At 39.8% G+C, this 21,814-nt stretch overlaps 2 protein-coding genes across 5 annotated transcripts in view; one reads left to right on the top strand and one right to left on the bottom strand.

Moving 5' to 3' along the window:
- Window positions 1-14,688, bottom strand: part of fhod3b (formin homology 2 domain containing 3b) — a 93,180-nt gene extending 78,492 nt beyond the window's left edge. For all 4 annotated transcript variants that reach the window (XM_083918721.1, XM_083918724.1, XM_083918722.1 and 1 more), the window contains exons 1-2: window positions 14,196-14,688; window positions 5,326-5,432 (exon numbers count right to left, since the gene is read on the bottom strand). In XM_083918721.1, the coding sequence (XP_083774847.1) occupies window positions 5,326-5,432; window positions 14,196-14,360 (272 nt within the window). In that variant the 5' untranslated portion in view covers window positions 14,361-14,688. The remainder of the gene's footprint in view (window positions 1-5,325; window positions 5,433-14,195) is intronic.
- Window positions 14,689-15,732: 1,044 nt separating this feature from the next.
- On the top strand, window positions 15,733-20,744 carry slc6a19b (solute carrier family 6 member 19b; the record flags this gene model as incomplete). Its single annotated transcript, XM_083917838.1, has 12 exons — window positions 15,733-15,931; window positions 16,712-16,852; window positions 17,502-17,639; window positions 17,739-17,920; window positions 18,003-18,113; window positions 18,419-18,531; window positions 18,618-18,746; window positions 18,843-18,999; window positions 19,082-19,286; window positions 19,366-19,525; window positions 20,314-20,476; window positions 20,589-20,744. 12 exons carry the CDS (start codon window positions 15,733-15,735, stop codon window positions 20,742-20,744), a joined length of 1,854 nt encoding a protein of 617 aa, XP_083773964.1.
- Between the last annotated feature and the right edge of the window lie 1,070 nt (window positions 20,745-21,814).

Here is a 21,814-nt window from a genome sequence, read left to right as displayed (position 1 = left end):
GGACCTTCACTGATGAAATGAGATGGCAAACAGGAACTCAATCCTCTGTGATACCGTTGAGGCAAATGGGTAACTAGAGCCATTTTGTCACAAAAGTCTGCTTTTCCTCTGCTTGGCTGCAACAGTATCCCTGTGCTTATCCAAGACATGAGGCTACACAGGCCAACATGCTCATTATCAAATTAAACAAACGTGCATGGAATATAAGTGCAACCCCCCCACCACCACCACCACCACCACCTACCCAACATGAGTATCGGACACTCCCACAGACAGTACAAATTGGCTACATGTTGGGATATAAGACCTACTGAAATTCCATGGTCCTCTTTTGGTCTTATGGTCTTATGTTCCTCTGTGCCAGAATGTTCTGGTTTCTTCCAGTGGTAGTACTGTATAATCAACTTAAGCCAGGCTCCTATTAAATATGATTCAGCATGTGCAACATCATGCATCTGAAATACCTTTGTTGCTACCATTTGAATAACCATGAATATTCTTAATAACCTCATGAAATGAATAAAATTGACCGTTACCCAAAACAATTACTCCTTACTTACGTCTTACTTCCTGACCATTACCCAAAGCAATAGGTCTAAATTAGATGGCTTTATAAAAGATTAAATGGAAACATATGCCCATTTTATTCATTCTACATGAACATAAGCAATGTACCATAAATATGTGTAATTAACAGCATAAACCTGGTATTCATCATCACTTTGCCTATCAAATGTTGCAAACAAGAATGCAGCTGTGCAGATGTAACAACTATACCTGCCAATTAGATACCACTTATTATTTTATTCTCTATTTGTCTCCATTCTCCCGTCACTGCTCTGCTGTACAGCACCCTCATAAAGCTTCGTCTTAATCCTAATACCCAAAGCAGCAGAAACTAGACCAGTGGATACCTGCCAACTCCATGCTCTCTGGCTTTATCTAAGGCTGCATTTACTGGCACTGTTTATAAAACAACACAAAAAGTGTACCCACAGAAGGTGAACACACATACTTGGAATACAGTAAAGCCAGTGCTTCTCCTCGAAGACCAATTAATGCCAGACAAGAAGGCCCCATGGAGATCTACTGACTCAGCATTTCTTGGTGAACACCCCTGCTTCAGAGACTCCTACATCGGTGTCTAAAGAGGGAGCGCGGGGGGTGGGGTGGGGGGGGGCTAAGGGGGCTGAAGAATGAGGCTGAGATCTACTGGGCTACTTCACTAACCATTGACCAAGACTCACACAGATGCACACACAATCACATACACACTGAACAATCACCAAGCTGTTCTATTCCGTTAATAATGTCCGTAGACTGCTCTGCAAACACAGAGGGGGTGTCTGTGTTTTATTTCCATCCTTGAAGTTTAAGCTCTACTGTGTTTGACAATTCCTCTGGTTCTTTTCAAAAGTGCCTGTTCTCCTCAAATGAAAATCTTGTGTGCTGTGAGCTTCTTCCAAACAACGTCCAGAAAAAAATGAAAATAATGAAAGCGGAGCTGTCCTAAGAGAGATGAAAGGAGATGATCAGAAACGCTGAATAGTTGAGGCAAGAACAGTTGGATATTAATATGCTTGACTTGTGACTGGTTGTTAAACACATCAAGAACACTTAATAAAACCAAGAATGGCATATTCAGCACAAAATGCTAGGCTTTCAGATGTGCTTTATAAGTACCAGGGCATCGGAATGCTAAAAAAGTGTCTTCTTCTGTATGTAAGCACATTTAACATGCTGATTCAATTATGCAGTCAATACCAGCACTTCATGTTATCTTCCCAAGACAAGCCAGGGAATACGCCCTTGAGGAGTTACAGGTTTATTAATCGACTGCCAATCAATGTCACATACTTGTGCAAAATCAACCGCAAGCCCAACACATAACTCCAAATATGAGTTCAATACAACATTTTTCCTAAAACAACAGAACCTTAGTACGTTCCCCTGAAATGCTACAACAGGATCTCCCTCTTCAAACCATGTAATCCACGATATTCAAAGGCTATAAATGTCTGTAAGCATATGTCAGGCCATCTGATCCCTATGTCCCCCATACTCCATCTCTCAAAGCAGGAAATTGTGTGTACTGGGTCAATCTATCTATCACAGCTAAAACGAAAACTAAAATGACACACTGACTACCTTAAACTGTGAAGATATTTCTGAGCACATGTCTGGGCTATATGGTCAGTTTATAACGAAGTGAGACTGTATCAGAGATGCGACAGGGGATTTATGAGTCACAATCGCCTATAGCTGAGCTTCAAACACGGTGTGGAAGTGATTATGGCCCTTAAGCTCCTGTGACATGGATATCTCCTGGCTCTGCAGCGCTCTGTCAGAGGATCATACTTTAATCTGTTTGTAAAGACACTAGGTATGACACAAGCGCCTCAGGAATGTAACCTGTCATTAAAATCAATTACAGATGGATTCAATGGCCAATGATCAGGGGAGTTCAGGAACTCAGGCAGTGTATATAGTACTATTCACTTTCCAAAGGTAGGTGGCTGGGCTTAAAGCAAAAAAAAAAGGAAATGTCTGATATTATGCTAATTTTCAGGTTTGTTATTGTATTTTGGGTTTCTTCTAGAACATGTTTACATGCTTTAATGTTAATGTTACATGCTTTAATGTTAATGTTTCATTCTGTATGAATAAACCTGTTTTCAGCCTGTGCCTGAAACGCTCTGTTCAAGCGTCTGTGTCTTTAAACACCCCTCTGTAAAAAGCCCAGTCTGCTCTGATTGGTCAAGTTTCCAGGTCTTCCACATCTGTGATGTCGGTATCTCTGCACCATCAAACAGGAACGACTGTTACTTTCTACCTATATATAATAGTTACAACTGTATGGAAGTCCTAACTAGGGATGGGAATTAATATGATTTCATTGATACCAATGCCTGTATAGATTCTGCTTATAGATTCTTTATTGATTCCCTTGTTGATTTCTGAGCAATTTTCAGTAAAACTGACTATTTACTATTTAGGTTTTCAGGTTTTTCAAAGAAAAATATCTGCTAAGCCTGCCTTCATGGCACTAATGTTATTTAGTGTGAACCGTTTCTTCCTTTATGCCATGACTCCTTCTTTTTGCAAGCTCCCAGCAGCGTAGAGATTGACATCATTGACATTGACATTCAGCTGTTTCATACACGTATGATCATGGTTTTAAACAGCTTGTTTAAAAGGCACTGTTTCTGAATACTGTGTTGTTTTTCTCGTTGCGCATTTGATACTTCCATGGTATGTGTATAGCACCTTAACCTGCTTTATAACCAAAAAACACATGGGATCTCACTTTTCACAATATGTGATCTTTAAAGCACTATTTTGCTTATTAACTGGAGTTGTTATGTTACTGCAGGTCTACAGTAAAATTAGTGTGAAAACAAAAAAAAAATGGAAAAAGTAAAGGTGAAATGCCTCATCAGACCTTTTATTAGCTCAATAATCATCAAATCAACAGCACTGAGCAGTGGGGGATGTAATCCTCAGCACCATAAAAAGCCAACGAGCAGAACTACCCTATTTTTACAAAATAATTGGCTAACCAACTTCACCCCTAGCCTCCTCACACAACACTGTGTGGGCTTAATGACACATATCCATACCAGCATGTGCCAGCTGGCACGACACAGACCCTGGCAGGCTCAGTGTTCGATGAGAGAAGAAGGGGACCACTTTAACCTCACAGCTCTCAATAGCCTCCCATAAGCTCAACAGTTTCAATTGGAACTGGGAAAGGACAGCACTCTCAACGTCCAATAGAAACAACAAGGCAGAGAGCAGCTTATGAATTCCAAAGTTAGACAAATGAATCCATACATGTTTGTGGTCCAGCCGACCAGGAGCTCTCATGCCAACCTTTGGTTTGGGATCTTCTAAAGTGGGCAGCACATGAATGATATATCAACATACTCTACACAGTACATAAAAAACATATGGAGTCAATAAAGTAACAGGCCAAAGAACGTGTGCGAAACAGAAATGAAACTAACACAATTTTGAACCTTTCTCTTCTTCATCCAGGTCTAGTAGTTATGTCAGTACAAAGCCTCAATTAGTGACACGTTACAGGGAAACAATGCAGTAAATTAGAAGCTGGAAGCTGTATCCAAACCTTTGTTTAAACTTGAAGAGTTCACTGAGGTTGGCCTCATTTACAGTGACGTCGAGTAGGGTGGTTGGTGTACAATAGTAATTTGGCCACTTCTAATGAGAGCACTGAGGTAACATTCAACAGAGATGAGGGTGATTACTCATAAGACACCTCATAATTGGTTTAGATGACATCACTGCTGCCACTGGGCCAGGGAGGCCAGGTATTTTAAGGGACATTAATGGATGAATGCCATGGAAACTCTGAGGCATAGTCTGGTTTAAAAAAGAGCACCAATACCACCACAGAACTGATAAAATATATCAATGGCTAAGATCAGTATCACACGTATAAAGATGTGCTTTTTCTTAAATAGAACAAATATCATAATTTATAAATTACATTTCCTGAGCCAATGAGATTGTAGAGATATCTGGTGACTAATTCACATAGGAATTAGTGCAGCTAATAATACTGCTGTTCAATCGAAACCTCATTTTCCTCTAGAAGAAGTGCTGAAAGACTTCTGAAACTGAGAGTCCCACAGGTGAGGTAAAGCCAGTCCCCTCTACTCGCGGACAGACTCAAGCACCTCCTGAGAGCAGCTTTTGAGCAGGAGAGCTCAATCAGCTGGTGCCCGGAAAAAGGGATTATTTCACTAATTCATCCTGGAATGAAATGGGTATCATTATGATTCAAATCACTGTAATAGAATCAGATTAAGCAAAGGAATATAGCAAGCAGGATACTAATACGTATACTCATAGGAAAGGATTTAAATACTGTATCTTTTCTCTCTTATCTCAACTAAGATGTTATGTCTCTCTCTAAAAACTGTAATCACATTGTACTGATAATGTCTGACCGTCTAAAAGCCAGATTGTTGTAATTAAAAACTTTCAAGTTAGTTACTTTTGAATAATACTTTTTAAAAATTATTTTAAAAATTCTGGTTCACAGTTATGGCCACGACAACATCAACAATCTATTCCTGGACAATCAGAGCCTGGCAAGTAATGGACATTACCAACCTGCTATGTAGTGCCAGTGCCACATGTGTTTTCACTCTGAATCTTTTAAAGTGCAACTTTGCAACTTCAGTGCAATGATGGAGATTGTTTGTATCAGCACGTTGTGTACATGCAGTTGTTTGCTTTTGAAGTTTGGTGATAGTGACGTAAAATCAGAGAGAGAGACAGAGGTGATTGTTATCTTACCCTCCTTCCTCCTGAAAGCCCTCGAGTTCATCTCTCTGCTCTGCCAAGGTAGACTCCAAGTCCAGGTAGCTTCCATTATGGGACAGCTGAAGGGCACAGTCATCAGGCTAGATGGGAAGAAGACACAGTTATTCATAGATTTGTCTTTAATCCTCTAAAAATCATGTAATTTACAATTAACACATGTAAAAAATGCTAAACATTAAGTAAGGAGAAAGTTAGGAGTTTCTGGTCAGTGGAGGCTGGGGGCCAATGGCCTGCTGTACCAAATACTGCTCCAGTCTGATCAGATCCCACTCATTAGCTAAACAAGGTTAAACAGGCTGACCTGGAGACTAAATGCCTTGCCACAACCATGACCATGTATGATATCAACAGTAAACCTTTCCAAAGCTGTGAGGGAGAAAATCTATCTACTATAAGCTGGTGTGTTGCTCCTATGAAACAGAAGGATGACTTTGTTAAATGTCTATATTTCAAGCTAAATATAAGCAAATAACCAAATTCATATTAAACATGATGTGGTAAGACTTTTATTCTTTAATGACAGCTGCTCATGTAAAAATATATATAATTTTATTTACGGACGCCTACAAAACTTAACAACTTTGTTCTTTTGTATGGGTCAACATGGAAAATGCCCAGTGTATTTGGGGTATGTCAGTGGAAAGTCAGCATAGAATGTTATTAAATCAGCTCCTGTCAGCGCTCTATAATGACAAGCAGGCCAAGGTTGGAGAAATGTCACGCAGATCCAAATCCAAAGCAGTTTGGCTGTCTGGTGCCTGTTATCTGTCTGCATCCCTGTCTGATAAACTATCATCACACACGGTGATTTTGCAGAGGAGGTAAGATTTGTCTGGTCTTGAACGGTTGTCAACAGCTAACAGTGGTCAGGGAGATGAGGAATGAGTCTGTGTCTGTTCACTTGTCTGGTTGACCTCCAAATTGAAGATATTAACCTATTTATATTTAGAGTATGTCAGCTCCCCAGGACAGCGGCTCCAACGGTGAAGCAGAGGACGGGAAAACAAACACCATTACGGGAGGGCAGACATTTGACTTGAGACTGACATTGCTCTGCTCCATCAACAGCCAGAGTATCTTAAACAACCTCATACGGTACAGTCCACAACTATACTGATCTCAGTACATTTGTCTTCTCTTGTCAGTCCACATTGAGGGCTTTATAGGCTAGCAAAGGCTATGATACAATTTCATTTTTACAAATCCTGAATAAGCAACCTGCAAGATTATTTCTCAAAAATAATTAATATAGTAAAAATTGAGATCTGCACGTATTTGTGGATTATTAAGCAGATTAATGTGCTATATAATACTGTCAAAGTATTAGAACTCGCAATCCACAGAAATATGCACACAGCCCGTATTCAGAAACCGTGCCTTTAAACGAGCTGTCAGGACTTCTGTACAGTTGTGATGTCACAACTATACTATATATAGTAGAGCTTCAGACAGTGAATACAGGTATCTTTAGACAGACAGTATGACCCATGTTACATGTACTAGTAGAAACCCCAAATACAATTATGAACCTGAAAATTAACATAATATGGGATCTTTAAAAGAAGACTAACGCATGTACAGTAGACATATGCTATATGTAACATGTAAAACCATGTGTTTTTTTAATAAGACCAGTTATTGCCAGGTCGGATGCAGTTCAATTTCCTCCTATATACTATATGACAGTAACTTAATTGAAAATGAAGGGAAAACGCTGGGAAAGACATTATGGGTCTCATGGCTTTGATCTGTCCAACCACTTTGTTTGTATTACTAGCACTACAGCTCTTCAGGATTTGAGAAGTGAAACAAAACATGTGGTTGGATAGGATAAGTATCAATCTTGCTCCAACTCACTCTCTCTCGACTCTGAGCTGTCTTCTTTGCCTTCCATGCATGGTAAACCAAAAGATTATTGTTAATATAATAGTTGTAAGGATCATAGGGATGAACATCTTCATTTTTGAGAGTCTGAGATGAGACTAAGCTCAAGTAAACATACGCACAGAACTTAAATTGCTCTGTAAATCCTATTGTATCTAAGACCATGATTAAGCCTTAGTTAGATCATTGTAGATGTTTTTACAGTCAGGCGGACTGAGAGATAGAAAGAGACAGAGATGGATACAAAGAAGGACAGGCAGGCAAACAAACAAAGCTATACTGTACACAGGCAGTAGAGGGAAGTGCTTCTCCAGATTACAAAACAGATTGTGAACGGACAGGAAATCCAGGCATAAATTAGACCCACTATTTATAGACCCGTGGATTGACATGCCTTTAAAAAAAACGAGTGTGACAGTAATGTCAAATGTAGCATGAGGAGAAGACACCCTACATCAAATATGCTGACCAATGCCTGGGCCATAAATTATGAGACACTGAACCAGACAATTTTTACTTGTCTGTTTTGTTTTATCTCCCTAATGTCTAAATCACAAGAGAGGTTCTCTTCAATGTCTTTAATTTGTTTATTCATATATTCATTTTTCACTTGCTTGATGCTGACTTTTCTTTCATTTGTCATATCTTTGGTGTTTAGCAGTAATACCTGTGATGTGCTGCACTTGCCAGCAGAACAAATACCACTTATCATACAGAGAAAAATATATTGCATAGACTTTCATGAACTGGGTACAAATGTTGTCACTTTAAGAAAAAAAAGAGATTTAGTATTACAGTATTTTCTTGCCGACTGCACCTTTAAGTACTGTTGAAGTTTGTGGATTGGATAAAAGGGCAACAAAATGTTCTCTTTCAGCTTTATGCTCTGTATCAAAACCTGAATTGACAAACACATTGGGCTGAATTTGCAGCCATAACCAGTAATTAGCTGTGGAACCAAGAATTTAATTCCCCCATACAAGGTTTCAACTCGCAGACAAAAAGTGGAAAAGTCAAAGTGAACTATGCAAGGCTGCCATTAATCAGTCCCCATCTGTACTGTATATCCATCGACTCATCCATGTATTCAAATATCCATCCTCCAACAGGTGTCACTGTAGAGTTTTCATTTTATAATCAACCTGGATTACTGATCACAAGTAAAACCACCACCAGATTGACGCACATAAATGGCCCTTAATCCAGGAACAGTGCTACCAGATTATCAGTAGCAGAGACTTCTTTAGCTGTCCCCCGCCCATGACTTGAACCCACGGTGGCCTGGGATGGCCAAGTCCAGAGAAGTAACCACAAGTGCTCTGCTCACACACTGAGGTCTGGCCTCTCCCTTCAACCACCATACTGTGGTCCACTGACCAGGGAGGCAGTTAAGGCAGAGAGAGCTAAAAATAAACACCATGCAATTTCCAATTTAAAACTGCTATCTCACTCCAAATGTCTGTGGAATGAGATAGAATACTGAGTGCAGTTGCACATTCGGAACTCAGTAACCTAACCTAACATACTGTATTTCTGTGAAAATGCTAACCCCATGTTAGCTAAACAGCCTTGCACATTTTTGTCTCTAAACTGCAACATCAAACACTCTAAATCAAACAGGCAGAATTACAGTAAATCATTTTAAAAGCTTCAAGTTTGTTTGATAAAGGTGAGGATGAAATTTGTGGTCTTTCTCTGAAGGCAAGTGATTTAAAACCCATTAAAAAACACTTGATGCATGAAAGAGAAACCACAACAGTAATCTAACATTTCTGTCAAGCATGCAGAGGATGAGTCTGTCCGCAGATGCTGCATTCTTCTGAAAGGAGGCCTCTGCCGAGAGAACCCTCCAAAGTGCAGAGACCAGCAAAACCTCAATTCTGCATAACAATGTGTAAAGGAATTCAAATGAGCTCTTACAGGCATGAAGGAGGAACCTGTATTTTACGGTATTTAACATAACTTCTCCTTATGGGACCCCAAAAAAAAAACAAAAAAACAGCCCAAAAATCGAAATTGGTAAAGTGAAAGTCCATTCTCCAAGACTTAGCCACATTTTCCCTCCCTTGAATACTGCTTTGCAATCCCATGCCAGGTCTCAAGGCCACCAAGCCACAAACATTGACAGAAAAGAAAGCATGTGAAGGACTATCGCGCTATTGATTTACAGTGACATTACCAGCAGGTTTGGAATAAATCCATCTACTTTTGAATAAGATGCTCACGTCATCCGACAAGGAAAATGCATTATTCATGACAGCCTGAGAAGCCTGATTCAGGCCATGACTAGTCATACTTTCCATCCACAGAAGCAACAGAAAAGCTTGTTTATAGATAGGATGCTGCAGCTACAAATATTATAGATCAATATTGATGCCTTATCACAACAGATCAATTACAAGTGTTAGAATTCCCATTAAAGGGGACATATTATTCTCATTTTAAGGTTTATACTTATATTTTTCTACTATTCTAGAACATGTTTACATCCTGTGAAGATTATTTTCTCGTACAGTCTGTCTGAATATACCTGGATTCGCCCTCTGCCTGCAACACTCTCTAATAGCGTCTGTCTCTTTAAACCCCCCCCCTCCCGAAAACACCCAGTCTGCTCTGATTGGACAGCGTTTTCATGCCTTCCAAATGTACGCTCTTGGCATCTCTGCACCAGCATTGCAGCCGGAGAATGACTGTAACAGCACTGTAGCAGCACTTTCTACCTATACAGTATGTAGTATATTTGTTGTGACATCACAACCGTATGGAAGTCCCGAGAGCTCATTTATAGTTGTAATCTGTTAGAATTGGCGGCAAGATGTACAGTGCCTTTAGAAAGTCATCGTACCCTTTTGAAATAGTCACTGTTTTTGTTGTACAGCCTGAAAATACCTTAAAAAAAAAAAACCTTTATAACAAATCCAGCGGGATTTACACATTTTGCCTTACAATATTTAAGTGATTTCTTTTTTCAAAATTTAAGAAAATTAATAAAAAAATTAAAGACTAGAATAGCAGTGTTGGAAAAGTGATCAGTCCCCAGATTTTGTACTTTGTGGAGGCACCTTTTGCTTTAATTACAGCCATCAGTTTATGTCTCTACCAGCTTTTTGCACCTAGAATGGGGAATATTTCCCCAATCTTCTCTGCAGAACTGAAGTGATCAGTCCCTTTAGAATAACCATTATAAACATTCTCAGGTATATCCTCAAAGCAATTTCAGTCAAAAACAACTGGACTGGTTGTTTGTCTAGGAAGACGTTTCACCTCTCATCCAAGAGGCTTCATCAGTTCATGTACGCATCTGACCAGGCTGGGACTGGTCCAACTAACTGGTGTGGAGATCCAGGTAGATCTCAGGTATAACCGATCACCTTCCAGATTACACACCAATTTAATTTGCGTCCACCTGACATCAATTGTGGTGTTTCTGATTACATCAGAATAAAATCAGCTGTTCCTTGAGGAATCCACTCCTTTAAAAGATCTGGAGTCCAGGCTCTCTGTATGCAAGTGTTTAGTATGTCTTTGTGTTTTTATTTTGCTTACTATTTGTTGTCTGACTTTTATACTGTAACTGTATTGCTGCTGTCTTGGCCAGGTCTCCCTTGTAAAAGGGATCTGTTATCTCTGTGGGACTTACCTGGTTGAATAAAGGCTAAAAAAAAAAAAAAAAAAAAAAACAGAAACCAAACACAGCACACCACCCAGAACACACTATACCCACAGTGAAGCATGGTGGTGGCAGCATTATGTTGTGGGCTGGTTTCTCTTCAGCAGGGACTGGGCAATTGGTCAGGATTGAAGGGAAAGTTATTGCTGCAAAGTACACCCAAATTCTTTAGGAAAACCTGCAGCCCTCGGTTAGACACTTGAAAATGGGCAGGTGGTTCACCTTCCAGCATGACAACGACCCAAAACACACCTCCATAAAAACAACAGAGTGGCTAAAGGACAGGAAGGTGAATGTCCTAGAGTGGCCCAGTCAGAGCCATGACCTAAATCCTACAGAACATCTGTGGATGGACTTAAAGAGTGCAGTCCATCGCTGCTCACCACAGAATTTGACTGAACTTGAACGGTTCTGCAAAGAAGATTGGGGAAATATTTCCCGATCTAGGTGAACAAAGCTGGTAAAGACATATCTAAGACTGATGGCTGTAATTAAAGCAAAAGGTGCCTCCACAAAGTATAAATCTGGTGACTGATCACTTTTCAAACACTGCTATTATAATCTTTAATTTATTCATTTTTGGAAATTTTGGAAAAACATTTTTTTGCTTGAATGTTGTTAGGCAAAATTTGTAAATTACGCTGGAAAAATATATATTTTTTATGTATTAGCATTTCAGGCTGTAACACGAAAAAAGTGACTATTTCAAAAGTGTATCATGACTTTCTATGGTCACTGTACTGCAATTGCAGGCACACCTCTGGGACCTCATCTCCCAGAATTCCTTTTGAAACCGAAGTGTTGACTGTAATAACCTCAGAAGATTCGCAGTGTGATGCCTTCACATGGTCCACACTGATAGCAGGGCAGGCCAACCCCTGCTAACTGATGTAAAAAGTGCCAATAACTGTGCTCCGCATTTCATCCGTGGGTCACATGCTCAATCACCATTGTTTTAACTCACTCTTTGATAACTTTATAGAACCTCAACCTACTTGATAATTCAAAAAGACATGGAATTCTCACTTTTACAATATGGGACTTTTAAAGCCCTCGGAATATTCAACAGTGCTACTTCAAAAATACACTGCATTACAGAGTGCATTATAATGCATGGTGGCATGGCACTTTAAAAAAGGCCACAGGGTGAAAATATGACTTCAAAGTGTGTCTGCTGTCATGACAAATCAGTTGTTGCTACACAACAAGCATTTATGGTTGCTATAAAATATAAACCTTGGTCCTAATGACTTTCGATGACGTTGGAACCTCAACAATTACTTGTGATTGATATTTGACTTTGTACAGCAGCAGAGCCATGGTGCCATTCCATGTAAAAAAACATCTAATACACACACAATTGAATAAACAACTGCACACAAAACATGCACAGATCAGCCCTCTTGAAACTGCAGACTGAAACTGACAGGAGCAGCCCAGAAACAGCATATGCTAGCTGTTTTGACTCCCTTGGCACCATGTGTTAGCAGCATGCTATTTATACCTGACTGACCTGCACCATAGAGACAGAGCTCAAAGACAACAGATTAGCTGTCAAAGGCATTTACAGGGTCACAATAAAGTAATTTCTTCAAACTGTTGAGGTTGTGAATGATAGAACACACTCCTCAATATGTTGACAGTCTTGTCACCCACCTGACTGTTTTTTTTTTTTAAATAAAAAGCACAAGGGCTGCCTGCTCCTTCAAGTTACTGTTAACCACAAATGCCCATGTGACCAAATCCCACTAACCAGGCACTGCTGAGCTTACCACTTGTACTCCCTCTCTGTCTAGTTTGTGGTACGGTTGCCCTTCTGCTAAACTGGGACCAGTCGACTGTACAAAGTACATCAGCTCTTTGTTTGTGTTTTTAATTCTGCCCGCTTCCCTCTCTTCTCTCTCAAACAGTGGAAAGCGTTCCCATCCCATCCTGCTGGTCAGACTGAGTGGGCTGCAGAATGAGAGCCAGGCTTGTGGTGATCCACAGCATCCTGAGGCTTCCGTGACTTATCTTACCAGCTCTACTCAAACAAGATGGAGTACCATTGATCTGACAGAATGAAGAAAGACCCTAATTAACTTTCTATTTACATGACTTCCCAACCAGACAAAGATGAATGCTCAATAAAAGACTCAACCTTGGATGCTATGGCCCCTTTACTTTGTTTAAATTTGAAGGTCTGCAGATGAGGCCATTAGACAATGTGTTTGGATGCACATAGTCTAATCAGACAGCAATTCTCAATATAGCTTTCAGAGGTCTCTTAAAGAAATAAATAGAAAATGGGCTTCATGTTTACATTTTTTGTCAATGGCTTTCTTTAGGAAACTAAACAGGGCAATTTACACCATACCAAAGAGGAACATTTGGTTATTTTGATCTGTTTAAAACTGGGTGAGCAATTGTAGAAGGTCCACTTTTGCAACCAAAACAATGTGTACCCACTGTACTGTTCCACCTCTTCAGAGGGTTATGACCAAATGAAGACTGACATGATGCAGCTGACCAAACACAATAATGTAGAGGTACTGCAAAATGAATTCTGTTTTTAACTAAGAAAATATGCCAAAAAGTTAAGATGTTAAATGACAAAATTACAGGGGAAAATTGGCTGTGTTTCAATACACATAAATTGTGTTGAAAAAAAGATATTTGCAAATAAAAATCCACAATCCGGGTGGAGAATTACCCTCACCTATCCCTCATCAACTGACCAACCCCCCTTACTCTAATTTGGGCTGTGCAGACAAGAAGAAATTGAGAGCAAGTTAAAAGTAAACAATCATTATTAATATGCTGTATATAACACCTTTGCATTTTTGTTTTCTTCTTTGATTGCTTCTTTTCTATTATAAAAAAAATAACTGGAACAAATCTTTTAACATTTTGAAAGAGCGCCCTGAGTCTAGCTAATGGATAGAAAGAAAAACAGGTCAAAGTGAGGGGATTAGGGTTGTGACTGAGGTAAACATTAACAGATGCCTACCTCTCAGCCAAATAATGGGTGTTAACACCAACCCGACATCACCTAAAGCCACCAAATACTCCATATTATAGGCCTATCTTACTGACCCTGCCCATGCAATAACTTAATTGAATTAGGAAGCATGTTGATGCTCCATCAGCATCCCATAACAGCAAGCTGCTTCAAGTGCAAGGCTCTATCAGTGGTCCATTAGGTTTGTTTGTTTAGTAGTAACCCCATCAACATGTTCAAGCTAAATATTAATGTAGCTGTTAACTTTTAACCAAGCCAATTTAAAGAGACGACACAAAAACTGCTTACCTTCTGCGGGGCTTTTAGCAGCCTGTGGACTCCAGCAATCTGATTTATCAGAGGAATATCTTCCCTGAAAGTATACAGAGGTGGCCTGGTGGGCTCGGGGAAATTGGTGCTGTTAAATGGATCAGTATCATCTAAGAACTGGACCCTGCATATTAACGTAGCCATGATGTATCCATGCAAGGCGATTTCAGATAATGAAAATAGTGGATGCGACACCACAGCCTCTGACAGACAGGCAGCCCCCGCGGGCAGCAGCGAACTACCGGCAGGTCTCCTGCAGTAGCAAAATCCTGCACCCTCTGTTATCCTTGGACCTTCTCCATTCGCTTTGCGCAGCGCAGAGGACACAGGACAGTGTACGCAACAGTCCAGAAGTAAAGATCCAGGGTGCCCCGCTGGAGAGATAGCCTATGCGGTTTAGTCAGTCAGTGCGGTGTGGAAATGAGCGGAGCGGCATTATCCAAGGACATTCCGGGCGTCAGGGGTGCTGAGGCAGACTGCGGACGGGACTGCTACACTTGGCGCCTGGTGTGTGAGAGCGATGGGAAGCGGCTCCCTCCTCAAGCATAAACTCCGCCAGGGGACACAGCAGCCAGACCTCTGCCGGCCGACTCAGCTCATGTTACAGGCGCAATGGCGGCCTCCAGTGGCGAACATGAGAAGCACACAAAACGCTCTGCACTGAAGCTGGCAGCGACCCAACCATGCACCGTTACAGACAAACATATTGCAGCTAAATAAATAGATGACAGTCAGACCGACAGACAGCGATAATACCTAGCCTAATAGTTTGATATTAAAACATCATACTGTAGTTGGGAGCAGATATAAGTGTTTAATAATGTATATGTCAAAAACAAGAGCCTCCTTCTCCTCCTGTGAATCATCCATAAACAGTTAATGAATGACTGACAACAACCCAGTGTGTAAAATGTGAAGTATATCTTAAATGAATTGTGTATTAATAAATACTCCTTCCCTCACCATAAAAAATAAGCAAACACCATCTGCTGATGAAGACCTTGAGATAAGGAGGCCACAGTAGCCTATGTGTGTTAAGTATTTCCACTTTTAACAAAAAACCTTCATCTTGTGTTCATTATTTATTTTTTAACAGTTTTAAATATGAATAAACTGTTTGTCTTTTTATTCTTTATACTAAGGATGGATGTGGTTGTGTTCGTAAATATATCATTACTGTTTACTGTTTTCAATCATTCCTTAATTTACACCATACACTAAATCCTATAAAAAAGTTGCTTTTCTCCAGTAAAACTCCAAAAACCTGTGATTTCTGTGCATTGACACTTCCTCATCAGATAAAACCTTAACTGTCATGTGTGTTCTTTCTCAGCTTATAGGCTTCAAAGGCTGCACACCTCCAGCTGACGCTCTCTGATGCAGCAGCCTAGTCAATCTATTACAGAGGTCCAGTACATGTAGCAGGATCTCACAGTGTGAGCCACAATTTATTGTAGCACCGCACAGTGCACTACTGTATCACAACTACAATACCAGTGTTTGACAGAGGAACATCATGCAGTTAAAACTCCCCAATCCAGGCCTGGAGGACAGAATATTGTCCCATCAGGAGCTGGACAAACTGGAGAAGGAAGAGGCTGGAGACAGACCAAAATGGGACAACAAGGCCCAGTACATGTTGACCTGTGTTGGGTTTTGTGTCGGACTCGGAAATGTCTGGCGCTTCCCCTACCTGTGTCAGAGTCATGGAGGAGGCAAGTGAAACTTTAATGATTTACTACTTATTCCTTATTTAACTTATTCAACTATTTTCTGTAACGCCATTTGAGCATAAAGGGGAATTGATTACTCATTATGTTCCAGATCTACTGGAAGAGCATTACTGCTGGTGCACTTTCATACGTCTCTATTAGCATTTAATGTACATACAACAGGCAGGTATTTGTCTGCCTGCTACTGCCATCAAGAATACATTTTATCGATTGCCTGTTTGTAAAAGAAAACTAAGTTTGGTTTCATATCTGAAGCCAAATGACGTGTGAGAGCTAAGATAAAAGGGGAAACCATTTGACTTTGTGCATAGATTAATAAATGCATATGCCTTTGTAGTATTGGGCACTGTTGGTCGACACCCTTGCTAATAACAAGCATATTTTTATGTGTGTGAATTGTTTTCTGTGACTTTAGGCTTGAAGACTAGGTTGCCTCAACGTTCCCTATAGGGCAAATGAAGCATTTTGAATTGATCTAAATTACACTGCAGTTTTGGATTAATGGGTATGACTATGGTAGTTTGTAACTGATCTGTTCAGATAAGACATTTTATACCCTCTGACTCACATCTTACTGTAGAGGCTTGAATTACTTGAACATTGCATTATGAGCCTAACTGCATTCATTGCCAGCCTTTATCTCTGCACATGTCCACGTGCATCTTAAATGATTAACATCAAGATGTTGAAATTTATACCAGTTTATATGACAGATTTATTGACCTCACAAAACCATTAACAGTTCCTTTGTTTTTCTTCTAGGTGCATTTATGATACCATTTCTGATCCTGCTGGTCCTTGAAGGAATCCCACTTCTGCATCTTGAGTTTGCAATTGGTCAACGTTTAAGAAGAGGCAGTTTGGGAGTTTGGGCTACAATCCATCCCTATTTGACTGGCATTGGTGAGAAACATTTTTGCATAATGTTTGCTACAACAGCTGGAAAAGGATGATGTCTAGATGGTATCGCAAGATTTGCAGAACTGTTGATGGTTGAAGTTAGGCAATGAAGGTCATTGATGGTTGAGGCTAGGCATTGATGGTCATTGATGGTTGAGGCTAGGCATTGATGGTCATTGATGGTTGAGGCTAGGCATTGATGGTCATTGATGGTTGAGGCTAGGCATTGATGGTCATTGATGGTTGAGGCTAGGCATTGATGGTCATTGATGGTTGAGGCTAGGCATTGATGGTCATTGATGGTTGAGGCTAGGCATTGATGGTCATTGATGGTTGAGGCTAGGCATTGATGGTCATTGATGGTTGAGGCTAGGCATTGATGGTCATTGATGGTTGAGGCTAGGCATTGATGGTCATTGATGGTTGAGGTTAGGTATTGATGGTCAATGATGGGTGAGGTTAGGTATTGATGGTCATTGATGGTTGAGGTTAGGTATTGATGGTCAATGATGGGTGAGGTTAGGCATTGACCTTGAATGGTTAAGGTTAGGATAGGTCGCCGGGTAGTGAGTCTTGCGAGCAAATCTAGGGTTACCATCTAGACACAACCGTAGTGCCTCAAAATAAACTCTTTAAAAACATTCATTGGCAGGTATCGCATCCATGTGTGTATCTTTGACGATCAGTCTCTACTACAACACCATAATTGCCTGGATTATGTGGTACTTCTTCAACTCATTTCAAGATCCTCTGCCTTGGAGTCAATGTCCAATAAATGCCAACGTAACAGGTAATGCTACACCTGGTCCTGTACTTCGGCAGAATGTAAAGAAAGTTAAAAACTCTTGATTTTGACTCAGTTAACCACGCTGTTGTTAAATTCTGTCAGGTCCTGTCTCAGAGTGTGCGAGGAGCTCCCCTGTGGATTATTTCTGGTACAGGGAGACCCTGAACACAACTCCAACAATTGAAGAAGATGGCGGCCTGCAGTGGTGGATAGTGTTATGTCATGTTTGTGCATGGTCTGTGCTCTATGTCTGCATTATTCGTGGCATTGAGACCACTGGGAAGGTAGAGCACATTGCTTACTACAATAAGAAGACGATTTTAATTCAGCTAGACAGTAATTGTGTAAATCATTTATTTTCCAAAGGCTGTGTATGTGACATCGACCCTTCCCTACGTGGTGCTAACAATATTTCTGATCAGAGGGTTGACCCTGAAGGGCGCTTTGAATGGAGTTAAGTTTCTCTTCACGCCAGACGTAAGTTGCATTTAAAAAAAAGAATTTTAGCAATCACACTGGTCTTTTTGATGATAAATGAATTGAATTTGAATCATTAAAATTATTTGAATGCTATTTTAAGCAAGGGTTAATTATGTTTTTTTTTTCATTAAATATTAAATAATCTGTTTGTGGCGCTTCACTAGTTACACCTATCTATGAGATCTTGTGCCAAATGTCTTGCTATTTTAGCCTTTTGAAAAGACCTTCGCCATATTTGAGATACAGCCCACGCCAAGGAATAACTAGTTGATCCACAATTTTTCCTTTACTAATTCTTCCAGGTAGCAGAGTTAGCAAAGCCATCAACATGGCTCGATGCAGGTGCTCAAGTGTTTTATTCCTTCTCTCTGGCTTTTGGTGGTCTTATTTCTTTCTCAAGCTACAACTCAGTGCAGTAAGTTATTTTGTTGTAACCTGTCATTGAAATTTACGAATAATTGCACTGTACAGCAAATCAAAGTAAAACTGCATTTTCTTTAGTAACAACTGTGAACAGGATGCAGTGATCATCTCTACCATCAATGGTTTCACCTCTGTCTATGCTGCAACAGTCATTTACACCATAATCGGCTTCAGAGCGACAGAGAGATTTGATAACTGCCTTTCTGGGTACCTTATCTCTTTTTGTCAAATTATATTTAGCAGCTTCTTCAGCAATACAATGACTGTGAAAGCATTTCTAACCTAACCATTTTTGGGTTTTAGAAACATCCTAGCATTACTAAATGTGTTTGAGCTTCCTGAGGGCAACATCACTGACAGCAACTACAATCAGGTTCTTCAGGGTCTTAATGAAACATATCCTGAGGTCATTCAAGGGATGGATCTTAAGATCTGCGACTTAAATACTTTTCTCAGTGAGGTAAGATTATTTAGAAAATGTGTTCATTTTTAAATGATTCCTGCCATGCTTTGCTATAACACTGTGCTTTGTTTGGGCCTAGGGAGTTGAAGGAACTGGTTTAGCCTTCATTGTGTTCACTGAGGCTATCACCAAGATGCCCCTCTCACCGTTGTGGGCCGTCCTTTTCTTCTTAATGCTCTTCTGTCTTGGCCTGTCTTCTATGTTTGGTAACATTGAAGGAGTTTTAGTGCCACTGCAAGACCTCAACGTTTTCCCAAAGACATGGCCAAAAGAGGCTATTACTGGTAATTTCCACATCTATTCTCTCATTTCATAATAATAAGTATTCCTAGTATATCTGACCAACTCTTTGCTCTCCTTCAGGTCTAACGTGTATGTTCTGCTGTCTGGTGGGTCTGATATTTCTCCAAGGCTCAGGGAACTATTGGCTTTCACTCTTTGACACCTATGGAGGATCCATCCCTCTGCTAGTTGTTGCATTTTGTGAGATGGTCTCGGTGGTGTACATATATGGGATAGACAGGTGATATTAAAAAACAAATTAATATTCTCCTTTGATACATTTTCTATTGATGGTAATCGTAATTCTTAATGTCTGGTTTTGTTTTTAATGTGGTGTGGTGAAGCCAAAGACAGTTTTCCATGTTGTCTATGGTCAAGTCCGCAACAAAGTAAAGCACCTTTCATACAACCTTTTGTTTGCTGGGCTTCAAGAATGCTGCCATTCTGCGTGGAATCACACTTAGGGCGCTTTATGCCGCATCGCTTGTTTTTTTTTTTGTGGGTTTACAAAAGGCCGGCATTGTGGCGTTCCTTAATTGCGATGCTGTTACAGAATCTCTGTGCAAAAAGGCTTAAATAAGTTGTGACCCATAACAAAATTAACCCTAGTGTAGACAAACTGCTGTCATGAGTTATCATATGCAGGATGTGAACATTTTTATATATATTATTATATTATAATATTTTTAGCCTTCTGTACTGTACTATGATATGGATATAGATATTCTGTGACGCTTCATGTCCTTCATTATGTCTGCACCATATAACACTGTGGTTTAACAGCATGATTATGATGACAGATAACAGAACAATATTCCTTCTGTTAGAAAATGCACATTTTCCTAAACCTGGAGATTTCATAGAATCAATTGGAGCATTGACTTAGCCAATTAAGAGATGAGAGCAACAACAGTAAATCACGGTATCAGACGCACCCCACACTAGAAGCACTACCTGAGAAGCTTGTTTGCTCATCAATGTTTGTTATAAGCTCTTGACAATGTTGTTTGTGTCACGGTCCTCCTACAGGTTCAATGATGATATTAAGTTCATGATCGGACACAAACCAAACTTCTTCTGGCAGGCAACATGGAGAGTCATTAGCCCACTCATTATGTTTGTCATCTTGGTCTTTTACTTGATCACTAAAGTTACTGAAAAGCTCTTTTACATAACGTGGGATCCCGAATCGGTAAATATGAATTTATTTTAAAATGTATCTTTTTTAGAATGATGGATACTTATTTTTTTAAATGTGCTGAAAACCCAATATATGTATATATCATTTATCTCTGTTTTTGCAGGATGAATTCCCTACACTGGAGGAAAAGCCATATCCAGCCTGGATCAATGTGATCATCTTTATATTGGCAGGGATACCCAGTCTTGCTGTGCCTTTAGTTTGTGTCTGGAAATGTTTAAGGTCAAAGTTAAGGAAGAGGAATTCAAATAAACAATGAGAACATCAAATACCAACCCTAATATTCTGGTAAAATATGCAATTTTAAGATTAACATTTAACATTAACATTTTAGTCATGCTATTGTGGTTTATTTGGCAATTAACAATTTTAAAATAGGAGGCATGGCTTTTTTGGAGAGAACATAGCAGTGAATCTGATGTCATATGAAATAATAATAATAATACATTGTTTTCTTTGAGGTCAGCCTGTTTCCTCTTAATTCAAATACTACAGTAGCTTATTGGCTTACTACACTTATACTATCATTTATAACTTCATTTGAATACCATCATCTTCATAAAGATAGAATATAATGGGTGGCATTTTGTACGGTCTATGTGTGGACAATGGTATGAACCATTAAGCACAATATCTGAAGTGAAATGACGGGGCCCTTGCAATGTGCTCTGCATCATTATCTGTGCTCTGCAGTATCTGCTCTGTTGCACGGAGACTATTTGCACAGAGTAATCTCTGCTGAGCAGATGGGCCCTGAGATACTTGTTTTCAGATACACGTAGGTGAGACAGTACTGTTTTTTATATGTGTTGTTTTTTTCTTAACAAATCTGTAAATGGACAAACTGTGAATCTACTGAATGCGGGATCTTAGTATAAACCCTTAATAGATTTCTATACCATGGCCACACACCATGTGGATAAATCCTCCAGTGGGGTTATGATTTGACAGCTAGAGTCTACAATGTGATTGAACAGTATGATTTTGAGACTGGAGGGGGGTGCTGCCCGAGAAGGAAGCTGATTTTGATCCATGTAATGAAGATACACCTATCTGTCCAGCTGGAGGCGCTACTGTGGCGTGTTTGAGAAGTGAATTAAACGTGATTAAATTAGCACTATAATGTTATTTGTTTACCCCTTGGCTTCTGCATTTGTCTGTAATTTGTAAAGTGAATTACACTATGTGTGCTTTATGACTCTACTCTGTTTTCTATCGACATCTGTTTAAATATGATACAGAATACAAATTCAGTCCAAGGTATTTTGAGCAGTTTTTCCCCCCCAAGTCTGATAAGGAACTCCATACACACACTTTTCTTCTGGTGTA

The sequence above is a fragment of the Echiichthys vipera genome, assembly GCF_963691815.1.
Source record: "Echiichthys vipera genome assembly, chromosome: 8".
Taxonomy (NCBI): domain Eukaryota; kingdom Metazoa; phylum Chordata; class Actinopteri; order Perciformes; family Trachinidae; genus Echiichthys; species Echiichthys vipera.
Note: the sequence above shows the minus strand (reverse complement) of the source record. Positions and strands in the feature narration are given on the sequence as shown.